General features: G+C 45.8%; 1 protein-coding gene and 1 non-coding gene across 2 annotated transcripts; one reads left to right on the forward strand and one right to left on the reverse strand.

Moving 5' to 3' along the window:
- The first annotated feature begins 1565 nt into the window (after positions 1 to 1565).
- On the forward strand, positions 1566 to 6287 carry LOC109745585 (putative respiratory burst oxidase homolog protein H). The gene is made up of 14 exons (XM_020304708.3): positions 1566 to 2140; positions 2715 to 2877; positions 2964 to 3012; positions 3108 to 3221; positions 3311 to 4120; positions 4227 to 4322; positions 4409 to 4524; positions 4611 to 4713; positions 4825 to 4913; positions 5001 to 5151; positions 5245 to 5391; positions 5493 to 5621; positions 5697 to 5775; positions 5930 to 6287. Exons 1-14 carry the CDS (start codon positions 1753 to 1755, stop codon positions 6037 to 6039), a joined length of 2544 nt encoding a protein of 847 aa, XP_020160297.1. The 5' UTR covers positions 1566 to 1752; the 3' UTR covers positions 6040 to 6287.
- On the reverse strand, positions 6056 to 10490 carry LOC109745584 (uncharacterized). Its single transcript, XR_005773354.3, has 2 exons — positions 10149 to 10490; positions 6056 to 7080 (listed from the first exon to the last, which is right to left on the reverse strand). It is a non-coding gene; the product is annotated as an uncharacterized protein (transcript).
- Between the last annotated feature and the right edge of the window lie 3664 nt (positions 10491 to 14154).

A 14154-nucleotide genomic window follows, 5' to 3' on the forward strand; every position in this document is an offset into this window, starting at 1 on the left:
TAGCACGACGACTTCCCGACTGTCTACTACAACAAGTTGTGCCCGGCTCCGGCGATGGAGGGGCGATGACGGCGGCGCGTCTTCGGCTCGGTTTGGTGCTTGTAGTCGTTGCTAGGTGGTCTACGAATCTGGATGTAATTTTTATTTTTGGTATTCGTTATACTGCCATTGAAGATGGATAGATTGAAAGTTTTTCAAAAAAAATAACTGACAAGTCTCACGGTAAGAATTTGAGTTCAGATTGTCCTGCTGAAGGCACTAGAAATTACGGGTAGAATCACACAGTACGCAGGACAATGTCGTGCAGGATATATTCTTTTTTGAAATAAGTGCAGGATAGATTCTCGTGGTCGGATGCACACGCATACATACTACGGTTTCCTGTGTCGCGGAGTAAACTCGCGTCACCTTACGCGACAAGTATGAACAGCTAAAGCGACGAGTCGTGCCACAAGTTTTGGAGGGTCGCCGGTCCTGATGCCGATGAGCGCCAGGGGTGCACGCTGTGCCCTTGAGTACTGTACATACGGAACGTAGTACGCCATGTAGAGGCTGGCAGTTTTAGTTTGGCAAAAATTACATACAATTTTTTTATGAAGGGCAATGTACATACATGGTCACCTCACTCTCAAAATCTCAATGTATTTATGTCACCAAACAGCGGGCGACGTGTTGCCCCACCTTAACCATAGTTTTTCGTACCATATATTAATGTAATCCCCGTCATCGGTTCAGGTTTCATTGTTCACCAGGACCATTATTTTTTGTTCAGATTTTATTGTTGACCAGGACATTAAGCAGACCATGTAAACAACATTTAAGCAAAGCTCGCTCTAGTGCTTGTAATCGTCGCTAGATGGTCTACGGACCTGCATGTATTTTTTTTAACTTTTAGTGTTCTTTCTACTACCATAACAGTTGATAAATAGATTGCAAGTTTTCCTCGCAAAAAAACAACATTCAAGCAAACATGTTAAGCATATATATTTTTAGAATGGTCGTATGCATCATCCAGATGCAGAGACCGGGGGTCATCCTGCTTTTCTTAAAAAAAAAGCTACTACCCTGTTTTCGCAACGAGGCAGGCAGCGATCTACCCCTCGTTTTTCCTTCTCTGCCCTCCGATTTCCCCACCGGCAAAGACCATCGCGCCCCACGACACCACACGCGCACCAACCTTCCTCCCGGGCCCACGGAGCCAGTCCACGTCGAGCCGAGCGCCATTCCCTCCGGCGAGGCACCACGTCGCCACACCTAACGTCCACCATCATCAACCGTCGGCTCATCATCCGACGGCCGCCACGGACCTTTGCCTATTCCGGAAAACACGATACGATAAGCTCTCGACGCACACCGACGGCACGACATATCGCCCCCCGACCCGAAATTTCGCCAGGGTGGTGCGCGAGCCGCAGATCCCGCATCCGACGGCCGGCCGCCCGTCCACGCCGCTGCATCGATCCCCGCGCGCGCGGTGGACAGCGGCAGCGGCAGCAGTACACGGGCGGCGTCGTGGCGTCGTCGCTCCGCAACGGCTATAACTGGGACATCCACGCATGTTACCCGCCATATCCTGTCTCCTCCCCTCCCCCCGACGAGTTCGTGGCAGCGGCACCAGCAGGCCAGCACGTCCACCCCACCTCCCCTCCCTAGCTACCTTAGAGCAGGCGGGTCCCGCATCCAGCTTCCGGCGAGCCGCCGGCGGGCGGCATTGCGTTCTCCGGGCCGTTTTCTTGACGGATTGCGTGAGGGATGGCGTCGCCGGGCGGCGGGTACGCGGACCGGCCAGCGCCGCCGCTGGACGGGATCACGGTCGAGGGAGGCGGGGGCAGGCCGGCGGGGCTGCCGAGGCCGCCGGGGTTCCGGGGGCTGATGCAGCAGCCGTCGCGGCTGGCGTCCGGGGTGCGGCAGTTCGCGTCGCGGGTGTCGATGAAGGTGCCGGAGGTGGTGCCCGGCATCCGGCCGGGCGGCGGGCGGATGACGCGGATGCAGTCCAGCGCGCAGATGGGGCTCAAGGGGCTGCGCTTCCTCGACAAGACGTCCGGGAGCAAGGAGGGCTGGAAGGCCGTCGAGCGCCGCTTCGACGAGATGAGCAAGGCCAGCGGACGCCTCCCCAAGGAGAGCTTCGGCAAGTGCATCGGTGAGCACCCATGCATCGACTGTGTGCTACTAATCTTTCTCTGTTCTTTGAAACAAAACCGTAAGCTAATCATGTTCGATGACGGTGAGATTAAGAATGGCAGTAGCTAGTAGTAGACACAAACAGTTGATTTCTAATTAGAACTGCACGATTGAATCTGACAAAGTGCCCACGAGCATGGGGAACCTTATGTAGTTCTGCTGGGGACATCTTGCTGTTGCATCCACCATTTTTATGCTTGCCCACAGTCGTTTGAAGTTACCACGAACTGTTCCTATTTGCCCAAAAGAGTTGTTGGCAGGGTCGGCGCACCGAACCGAGATCCACTATTTGGCCCACAAGAATTTCCCCAAATCAGCGCTTGCTGTCCCAAATAGTGCGCGGTCAGAACACAAAATCAAGTACAGTGTCTGCCAGCACCCCCACTCCTAGCTGCTAATTTAATTTGGATCTTAGCAATAAATGCCCATGATACAATGTCCGCTCAGAAGAAGTAATACGTCCATGGATCCCCCAAACGGACTCATGGTCGGTGGACTTAAACACTGATGGGGGGATGCTTCTTGATCCAAAGGCATGGGGGACTCCAAGGAGTTCGCCGGCGAGCTGTTCGTGACGCTGTCGCGGCGGAGGAGCATCGAGCCGGAGCAGGGCATCACCAAGGAGCAGCTCAGGGAGTTCTGGACGGAGATGACCGACCAGAACTTCGACTCGCGGCTCCGCATTTTCTTCGACATGTAAGCTATACGTTCAGTCTGATTTTAGCATCAGCCTTGGAGCTCATCAGTCGAACCTGCTGATGGATGAAATTTGGCACGAGCAGGTGCGACAAGAACGGCGATGGGATGCTCACGGAAGATGAGGTCAAGGAGGTGGGGATTTTCTTTTGCTCGATGGGATCTGCTGTATTCTGCAACAATGAAAAATGAATAATCAACCTGTTGTTCTTTTTACTCGCTGCTGACAGGTTATTATATTGAGCGCGTCGGCCAACAAGCTGGCCAAGCTCAAGAGCCACGCCGCGACCTACTCGTCGCTCATCATGGAGGAGCTCGACCCCGACGACCGCGGCTACATCGAGGTACGGCAGTAATGACAGACTACTAGTAGTGGTCGCCATGTCGGAACATCAGAGAGCGCGAGTCGCTGACCTCCAAACCTCCGATGCAGATTTGGCAGCTGGAGACGCTGCTGCGCGGGATGGTGAGCGCGCAGGCGCCGGAGGTGAAGCTGAAGCGGACGACGTCGAGCCTGGCGAGGACGATGATCCCGATGCGGTACCGGAGCCCGCTGAAGCGGCACGTCACCAGGACCATGGACTTCGCCCACGAGAACTGGAAGCGGATATGGCTGGTGACGCTCTGGCTGGCCGCCAACCTCGCCCTCTTCGTCTACAAGTTCGAGCAGTACAAGCGCCGGTCCTCCTTCCAGGTCATGGGCAACTGCGTCTGCGTCGCCAAGGGCGCCGCCGAGACGCTCAAGCTCAACATGGCGCTCATCCTGCTGCCCGTCTGCCGCAACACGCTCACCACCCTCCGCTCCACCGCGCTCAGCCACGTCATCCCCTTCGACGACAACATCAACTTCCACAAGGTGCTCGCCGGCGCCATCGCCGTCGGCACGGTGGTGCACACGCTCGCCCACGTCACCTGCGACTTCCCCAGGCTCGTCTCCTGCCCGAGCGACAAGTTCATGGCCCTGCTGGGCCCCAACTTCGGCTTCAGGCAGCCGACGTACCCGGACCTGCTGGCCAGCGCCCCCGGCGTCACCGGCATCCTCATGATCATCATCATGACCTTCTCCTTCACGCTGGCCATGCACACCTTCAGGCGGAGCGTCGTCAAGCTGCCGTCGCCGCTGCACCACCTGGCCGGCTTCAACGCCTTCTGGTACGCGCACCACCTGCTGCTGCTCGTCTACGTCCTCCTCGTGGTGCATTCCTACTTCATATTCCTCACCAGGATCTGGTACAAGAAGACGGTAATGATTCCTCTGCCCTCCTTACTGATGATGATCAGACACGTATATAATGCTTTTCTTTCCTGTAAATTCAAATGTTGACTGAAGATCGGTTTTGTTCGCTCAGACATGGATGTTCTTGATAGTCCCTGTCCTCTTCTACGCCTGCGAGAGAATTATCAGAAAAGTTCGCGAGAACAACTACCACGTGAACATTCTCAAGGCAGGCCACTGAGAATTCACATGATTTATTACTTCTTTCTGACTGCTGTTAGCTATTATTAACCAATGCTGCCACATACCATGCAGGCTGCGATTTACCCAGGAAATGTGCTCTCTCTTCACATGAAGAAGCCACCGGGTTTCAAGTACAAGAGTGGGATGTACCTGTTTGTGAAATGCCCCGACGTTTCGCCTTTCGAATGGTATCACTCCATCCTTGCTGCATATATATGAACCAAGATACAGTTCATCCGAGGTTCTTGCTTACAAGTTGATGATGGTCTTGCAGGCATCCGTTCTCCATCACTTCTGCACCTGGAGATGACTACCTGAGCGTGCATATCCGCACGCTAGGTGACTGGACATCTGAACTCAGAAACTTGTTCGGAAAGGTCAGTTCAGGCAACCAAACTGCAAATGCTTATTCACTATTAAACACAGGAGAGTAGAACAAATGTGGACTATCCCAGAATGAATAATTAGAAAGATCCATATTCATACAGTGTTGCGAGGCACAAGTTACTTCCAAGAAGGCTACCCTTTCGAGACTTGAAACTACGGTTGTGGCAGACTCTGCGACAGAGGACACCAGGTGAGCTCGTTTAACTATTTGGCGACGCAAAATTCAGTTAGTTTCGAGTACAGACTTTTAATATCATCATTGCTGTGTGTCCTTCAGGTTTCCTAAGGTCTTTATCGATGGCCCTTATGGTGCACCGGCACAAAATTACAAGAAATACGACATTCTTTTGCTTATCGGTCTTGGGATTGGCGCCACCCCTTTCATCAGCATATTGAAAGATCTCTTGAACAACATAAAGTCCAATGATGTAAATTTCTTACACTGCAAAGTATTCTCAACATTATATACATAATATAGCTAATGGAGATAACATAACTGAGAAGATGAGTTGATGGAACAGGAGGTGGAAAGCATGCACGGTTCTGAGATAGGCAGCTTCAAGAACAGTGGGCCAGGGAGAGCTTACTTCTACTGGGTTACCAGAGAGCAAGGATCCTTCGACTGGTTCAAAGGAGTCATGAACGAAGTCGCTGACAACGATCACAGCGTACTTATCTCACTCTGATATTTTCAATTTCATCTTTCCATACGATACAAGATGTCCAGTCGCATCTATAAAACTGGGCTAAAGTAATATGGCAATTGCAGGATGTCATAGAGATGCACAATTACCTCACCAGCGTGTATGAAGAAGGCGACGCAAGGTCAGCGCTGATTGCCATGGTTCAGTCACTCCAGCATGCCAAAAATGGTGTTGACATCGTCTCCGGAAGCAAGGTATTTGCCCAGCTCTGCATTCTCATCTGATCCCATATGTCTTTGCTTCCTTTTTCTGATATACGTCTCTTGTAGATTCGGACACATTTTGCAAGGCCTAACTGGAGAAAAGTGTTCTCTGATTTGGCCAACGCCCACAAGAACTCTCGTATAGGTGAGCTAAATTCGCTATAACCTTGTCATGGCAGATTTATACTCCCTCCGTCCCAAAATAAGTGTCTCAACCTTAGTACAACTTTGTACTAACTTATTTTGGGACGGAGGGAGTACTAGACAGTGCAATAGTTAACATGTACATGAATCTACAGGTGTTTTCTATTGTGGATCTCCAACACTCACGAAACAACTCAAGGATCTTTCAAAAGAATTCAGCCAGACAACCACAACTAGGTTCCATTTCCACAAGGAAAACTTCTAAGGCCATACCCGGAGAATTTCAAACAGTTTGCAGATATACTTGTATAGGAAAAAAGAAATATGGTAGCAATCGAATAGTAAATATAGCTTTACAAGTTTTGTTGTACGCTGGGTTGTACAAAGTACATTGAAAGCTAGTGTCACCAGCATACATAGACTGGAATATTTAGAAATATCTGTATTGTAACAGTGAGATTGATTGTTAGGTTATGCCCCTTGAACACGCAAGCTTTCTCTCTTTAGTTTTTCTGCCCTGACAGTCTCTGCATTGCGCTTATGAACACTACTCTCCCCAGATATGTTCTTTTCTTTTGGAGGTCTGCCTCTTTTTTTAGGTTGAATGTCACCTGATACTGATATAGTTCTATCCTTTCGAGGCCTGCCCCTTTTTTTAGGCTGATATACCTCTTCAGTTTTTCTTTTGGAGATCTGCATCTTCAGTTTTTCTGCCCTGACAGTCTCTGCATTTGATGGGGTCGCCTGAAGCAACCCTGGTTGTGGTAGGTTGTTTGACTGTTGGCCATTTACTGCTCTAACCACCATCTGGTTGCTAGCACCATTAGTTCCTTGCGATGATCTAGCCCCCTTAAGTCTGTAGTCAGGAACAGCATTCTGATGTTTGAATTTGTCCATAACAAGTTTTCTGAGTGGAATGGTTATGTCCAATGGTAGCAGGATCTCCTCCAGTTCAAGCCATTCAAGATCTTCCTGGTCTCCATCATCATAGACAACACTGTACCAATTGCTTTCACTGTCATACTTGACAACTTTCCCTGCAAAATACTTGTCTCCAAACTGCTTTCTCACTTTCCGCCCTTCTAGCCATTCACCAAAGCGATGATCAACTCGAGATCCTGGAGCATCTCTTACTGCAGGTTGTGAACCAGATGCAAAATCAGGAGGCAAGTCTGGGACACCATTGATAATGATAGCAGGCTCCCTGGGTACTTTGACAACAGATGCAGTGTCTGACTCTTGCATGTTCTTACTCCCCTCCATGACCTGATATTGCACCAATTCCTTGGATTTAGCTAGAAACAGCCTGGAGGAGCAAGAAAATAGTTTCATCAACAAAATGAGTCACCATAAGCAAGAAAACTCAAAGAACAAGTAACAATAACGCGAGCACTTTCACAGCTACAATGCAGTATTTAGATGAGTCAGGCATGTAGAAACATCCCTGATATTAACCAACACCTAGGATTTAGGAAGCACGGCACTTCGCACGGGTGATACAGGTATCATGTCATGGTATGTATCAGGCCTCAATATGGCAGTCTGGCACATAGCTGAAGTACAAATGTATTTCTGTTCCAGACAATATTTTCCGAGAAAACGCAAAGGCCCTTGAGCCCCGGCCGTTGCCCAGCAGCGGATCTCATCCTCGATCTTGTCTAGTAGCTGGTCAAACGATGGTCTCGTGTGTTCAAAGACACAATCGTTTCTGTGCTTTCATAGCATCCAGGGATTGAGGAGCGCGACAGATTGCAGGGCCTTGCACAGCGCCAGTGGCGTGGCATCCTTCGCGCGCAGCCACCAGTCCATAAGCTTGGCCTCGTGTCCTGGAACAGGGGCCGGGATGCACAGCCATGCGAAGGTCGAGTGCCAGGTTTGACGGGCAAAGGGGCACGCGAGCAGTAGGTGCCGGATCGTCTCGGGTGCCTGGTCGCAAAGGAGGCAGCGGGGGTGGTGCTGCAGTCCTCGGCGAGCAAGCCTGTCCGCAGTCCAACAGGTTCCAGACAATATGATAATTGTGTTCCAGAGTGATCCTAAAGAGATAGCCGTGTCGGTAATGAGCAAGAGTTTAGCTAGGCAAGTTTATAGTAAGCTTATAAATCAATTAAAGAGATACTCTAGCAACATAACATTGCTCCTTACAGTATAGTTTTCCAAGTATTAACCTAAAATAACAGTCCCTCTGACTTATCTTGTACTCCCTGCTCTCCAAATTAATGAATACCTAGTTTTGTCCTTAGTCATACTTCTCTACCAAGTCCACAGAAAAAGAGAGAATTCCTTATATGGCCCTTTCTTAAAATCCGCTTCCTTATTTGGCCCCAAAAATATATTTTCTTCCTTATTTGCACTAGATGTAAAATTTATTCCCTATTTGACACTCCCGTCCGTTTTTGGCACTAACGGTGTTAAATGTGACATGAAAAGACTTTTTTGCCCCTGATATTGTATTTAGGTGATTTAATTGTAGCTAGCTAGGTGATTTTTGGCCCACAGCAAGGAGACGCCAGCCAGAAGAAGAACAACATGAAGTCGAGTTGCTCTCGTGAGCATGCTTGCTTCATGCCAGAAAAGGTGCACATTGCGTGGCTCAGAAATGTAATAACAACTAGGTTGATATAATATTGGCATGAAGTGATGTGCGTCCCAACTGGTATACACATGTAAATCTTAACCGTGAGAAACGATGATCTTTATTATGTTTCAGAAGCCAACAGCTGCTACTTCAAAAGTAGACTAGTTCCACTTTGAGATGGAGAATCAACAAATACCAACTCATTTGTTTGCCCGCTCTATTTCGTCTGCTGTAAACAAAAAAACGATGCCATCTTGATTGGTTTGTTATGCAAGTCGCGTCGTGCGTTCGCTGCACTGATGAAATCGAAAAGTATGGTACTTGGATGCTGGTGCAAGTTTCTACAACTAATTCTAATCGAATGGTTAGCAGTGTACATTAGTACATCATTTTTTTCGACAGGCATTAGTACACCATTAGTGGTGCGTACAAGGCGCACAGTTTTTTATGCTGTACACAGGACGTAAAGTTCAACTGTTATGTTACATACACTAATCTATACCACTATATAGTGTGTGAATAACTTTGACTATTGGCCGTTGGATGAAACCCATATAACGGCTGGCAGGTGGCAAATCCGAGTAGTATTGGCCGTTAGATATTCTCTTCACTACATTAGATTTTGCCACATGTAATATCTAGAAGATTCTATTTGAACTTAGACACAATCATAATATGCACAAATCTCAAAACAAAGAAACTTCTTCTTTGTTCTAGATTCTTCCATATTTCGATTCTCTAACTTTTTCCTATTAAGATAATTGCCGTTCATTTTTTCTATCATTTACTCCCTCCATCCCTTAATGTAAGACGTTTTTTGACACTACACTAGTGTCAGAAAACGTCTTCTTACATTATGGGATGGAGAGAGTACATTGCACAATATGCACAAAATGCAACCACTTCTCATTTATTCTAGACTCTTCTCCCAAGTTTTTTTCTAACAAAATATTTGAAATATGTTTCTACTGTATGATTTTTGTTTGTTTTGTTTCAAATCTGCAGTAACATCTCCCTAAAGTTCACTTTGTCTTCGCAGATTGAGTATTTAGCTATTCTTATATATTTAACATTTTTTTGTGTAGTATATACCACACAATCATCGAATATTATATAGTCATAATTTGATTTTTAATGGAATGAGCGTTCAGACTTAAACCTATATCAAGTACTTCATCATACGTAACTCCAAATTTATACCGTTTGCCTATTATGACGTGGTAAAATTTACATTCAGTGTCAAATAAGGAAGAAATTTTTTTGGGGGCCAAATATTTACTGATAAGAGTTTAGCTAGGCAAGTTTATAGTAAGCTAAATTAATTAAAAAGATAGTCTAGCAACATAACATTGCTCCTTACAGTATAGTTTTCCAAGTATAACCTAGAATGACAGTCTCTCTGACTTATCTTGTACTCCCTGCTCTCCAAATTAATGAAGACCTAGTTTTGTCCTAAGTCAAACTTCTCTACCAAGTCCGCAGAAAAATATGCTATCGTCGTCCTAAGTCAAGTTAATTTGGGAAAGATGATCCATTGTAGAGTAACCTGCATCTCCTATGTTCCATCTAAAACTACCCAAACGTTTACGAGATCCAGCCCAAACATTTTGCTCCTAAAGGCCTAAAGGGAATCGGTTATCCCTAATTTTAAAGCCGAAACATAATATGCAGCAGATAGACAAGGCGCTTGGTCTACTACGGAAATTTACAGCAGCGTCTCATCGAACACAAGGGATGCAGACAATTGTTAAAGCCAAACCTAGGGCCGAAATGTAGGGCGGCAGATACGTCGACCTCACCTCGTACTTGGCGGCGGCGGCGGCGGCGGCAATGGTGCCTCTGCGAGGAGGTCTGTGCTCGAACGGCTCGGGGAGGCGGCTGGTATGCCCGCGACTGGGTGGAGCGGGGACGGAGCTCGCAGGGTCGCACAAACCCTAGGTCGGGATGAGAAGGGCGGGGTGGAGCCGGAGGGCTGGACCCGAGAGGAGTAGGGTTGTACGCCGGAGGAGGCCGGCTAGAAGTAGCGGCCCCGGCTGCTGCGCAGGAGGGGAGGGGCCGCCGTTCGTCGGCCGGATCGACACAGCACGGAGGCGCCGGACCACGGACCCGTAGTGGTGTTTTTTGGACGAAAGCAGTTTCGGGTCCAGACTCTATCGCCCCGCCCGTACTTTGATTCCGTATGGGATGGCCCATTGACGCGTTTTGCTCGCTCGGCCGCTGGGTTCGCTCTCTCGGGTCGCTGCGTTCATTAGCTCGCTCCGTTTTCTCTGGTTTAGTTTTTTTTCTCTGTTTTTATTTTCATTTTTTTTGTTTTTGTTTCTTTCTTGGTTCTCATCGGTTTTCTTAGTTTCTCATTTTTTAAAATTTTTGGATCGGTTTCTTCGGTTTTTTTCTTTTTTCTTTCCTTTCTTGTTTTTTCTTTATTTCATTTTCAGGTTTCTTTGGGTTTTTTAGTTTCCTTTTTTTTTTCAACACATGTCTACTTATTTTGATAGATAATTTTTAAATTTTTCATATACAACAGGAACATTTTATTATACAACTTTTAACAATTTTAAAATGCATGATTAGTACTCCCTCCGTCCCATAATTCAAGAGCGTTTTTGTCACTACACTAGTGTAAAAAACGCTCTTATATTATGGGACGGAGGGAGTACATTTTTAGATATATATTTTGATGTCTAATTTTTTTCATACAAATTGTACAATTTTCGTATAAAATGGGAACATTTTTTAATACATGTTATGCATGATTAAACATTTTCTTAATATATGTTTGATGTCCATTTTTTCATACACATTAAATTTTTCATATACACATGAACCATGTTTTTATGCATGTTAAACAATTTTCAAATGCATGATTATCATTTTTCAAACACATGTTCTACTTGTGGGTGTGGCGACAATGATATCCCTCTATGTCCTTAAACTTCGTCGTTGCAATGGCATTTGCTCCAGAGTCAGCACAGAGATCAGGAGGTAGTGCAAGAGCGGATGCAGTTAGTGATCTGCATCGACGTCAACTGGAAGACAGTGGATCATGTGCTGGTTTCATGGTTGGCAGCTGCTAGATGGTTTCCTCCTCCCACATCATTGTCGAGCCAGGGCTAGATCTGGGGTTTGATGACTCACCTGGGTGTTTCTATGGTCTGGTTCTTCCAACGATAATGGCTTCACCTTTGGTAAACTCCCATGGAAGTCCGCAAAAAGTGCATATCGATGACGGAGGTGCATCGGGGTTGGGCGAAGAGGTGATCTGTCACATGCTCTTTTGGTGGCTGTTGCAATAGTGATGGAGGCAGGTGACAGACATTGATATCAAGCTCATGGGATTATCCGATTTTGATTGTGTTTTGCTTTCTCTGCTGATGTCTTTTGTGCAAAGGCTAGGTGTTTACGTGACTTGTAACTTGTTTTTTATTATATGAATGAGACACATATTACCATGAAAAAAACGTGATTAACAATTTTTTGAAATCAACATTTTTAAAAATTATGCTATACATTATTAATATTTTTAATATATGTTTTGATGTCTACTTTTCTTAATACACATTGTACATTTTCTAGATATCAGAAACATTTTTCTATACATGTTTAACATTTTTAAATGTCTGATTAACGTGTTTTTCATTTCTTTTGAACATTTTATTATTATGTGTTCAACATTTTTTCTTTCAAATTCATGGTTTTATAAGAAATTTTATCTTTTGAAAATATGAAAATAAAATAAAATAAAATAAAAACATTTTTTAAAGAAAAACAAACTAGCCTGCACGCTCCCGAACTCACGCCTACTACTCGCGAGCGGCGGCCCACCTGGCACATGTACGAGGCGATGTGGGCGAGTGCTTCTTCCAGCTCGCTTCGAGCGGCACATAGCCGTGCCCCTATGAGAAGCCCTCTTCCTTTTGTATCAGATAAATTTTTTGGGCTGGGATATATTCTTCGTGGGCTTGTTGGGTTCGGTCTACTTAGAAAATCTCCCGAACGATTCTAAAAAAAATTCCTGACCAATAGTTTCCTACTTTATGTTCTAAAAAGAGTAGTCTTCTGCTTAAAAAATGTTTTCTATCCCCCACCCCTTCCCCAAAAATAGTTTTCTATTTCGGGTAAAAATGTTTTTTATTTTATTTTTCAGTAATTTAACGTTATATAGTCCCAAAATCCATTGTTTTTAATTTGCCCATGTGGCGACCATTGACTTTGCTCATCATGTTTTTCAACATCATGTCTTTATTGGAAATTTTAGGATTACTAGTGCGAAGACGGGGCTGAGAGAGGAGACTTTGTTGAAGTGGTTAGGGTCGCAAGGTGAAGGGCGGTGATTTAGATCTAATGGAGGAGAGGCTCTTTGGATTGGTTAGGAATATGGGGTTTAGGGTTGGAGATTTTTCGCAGAAGTCCCCCGGGTTATATGATGCTTGACCTGGCAAAGCAGTAAATGGAGACACCACTAGCAGAGGACTGCTACATCTATTAAAGGCATAACCGAGCAAGAAATACTTTGTTGGAGTTGTTAGGTGTCGGAGTTATATCCAACAAATTCTCAATAGGGTACTCCAGCTAGACGAACATCAGAGGGGAAACATGAGATGGTTTACCCAGGTTCAGACCCTCGGGATCGAGGTAAAACCCTATTTCCTGCTCATGTTGTATTGAAGGATAAATAGGGGTGCACAAGGTGATCGAGGGACAGAGAGTAGTCTATATGTTCTCACGTTTTATCGACTAGCCCTGCCCCAGCTTATATGGGATACCGGGGTCTAGGGTTTACAGGATCCTAGTCCGTTAGGGTTGTGGAGGAGTCCTCCTGGACACCGGCTTACTTGGCACATACTTAGAGTCATTCGAGTCCTTCTCTTCATAGGGCCCATAGGCCGGGACGTCGGCCCATGGCATAACTGACCCAGGGGGCCACAGGCCAGCCTATACGTACGGACATGACTGTGTTCATTGTTGGGAAAAGAGTATTGCAGAAGTCGTTTGACCATCATAATAAATATGATTTTTCACATTCAAGCTGCTGTCATGCACGATTCAGAGATGCTTAAGCTACTGAATTTACATTAGTAATAATTAACTTTTCGCAAGTGACAAACAACCACTAGCTAGTACTACTTGTTTAAATCTGGCAATTGTGGGAATTTCAAGGACCATTATTATTACCACTTATACTAACAAACACTCCTTTATTCCCACATTCACTGTCTTTATTCTTGATGATGTCCTTGCTGATTCTGTTGTTATTACCAGTAAACATATTTCGCGCTTAGCTGATTCCATACTTTTTACCATGCCCTTTCCCACTTGAGGAAGGGATTTTTATGGAATCTTTTGACCATATTCTCACATTCAGTGTCTTAAACTTGATTCTGACTCCTAGCTTTGACAGACTAATGATACTTTCCCATTCAGGATCCCTCTGCTGAGTGCGCAAAGATCACATCATTTTTGTTTTGCTCTAACCCCCAGGTAAGAGCTTTCTAATTGGTGCAGGGTTGTTAGGGTGGGCTACTCCCTACGTGGCTACATTTCTTACTAGGGTCAACAATAGCATCCAAGTGTGCACTTTCAGATGTTCAGCCCATGTGTTTTAGTAATGATTGATTTGTCCAAAAAGGCAAGGCCATCATTTGATTCATGGGCCTCCACTTCGCCTTCTCGTGTAAGAAACTTACACAATTAATTAAGAAAACGAAGACACATAATATATGCTTATATAGATAGCTAGCGAATGCAACACCTCACATGATTCTCTTCTTCCTCCTCCTCCACTGGAGAAAGTGGTTTGGTGCTTCT

Source organism: Aegilops tauschii, chromosome 3 (genome assembly GCF_002575655.3).
Source record: "Aegilops tauschii subsp. strangulata cultivar AL8/78 chromosome 3, Aet v6.0, whole genome shotgun sequence".
Taxonomy (NCBI): domain Eukaryota; kingdom Viridiplantae; phylum Streptophyta; class Magnoliopsida; order Poales; family Poaceae; genus Aegilops; species Aegilops tauschii.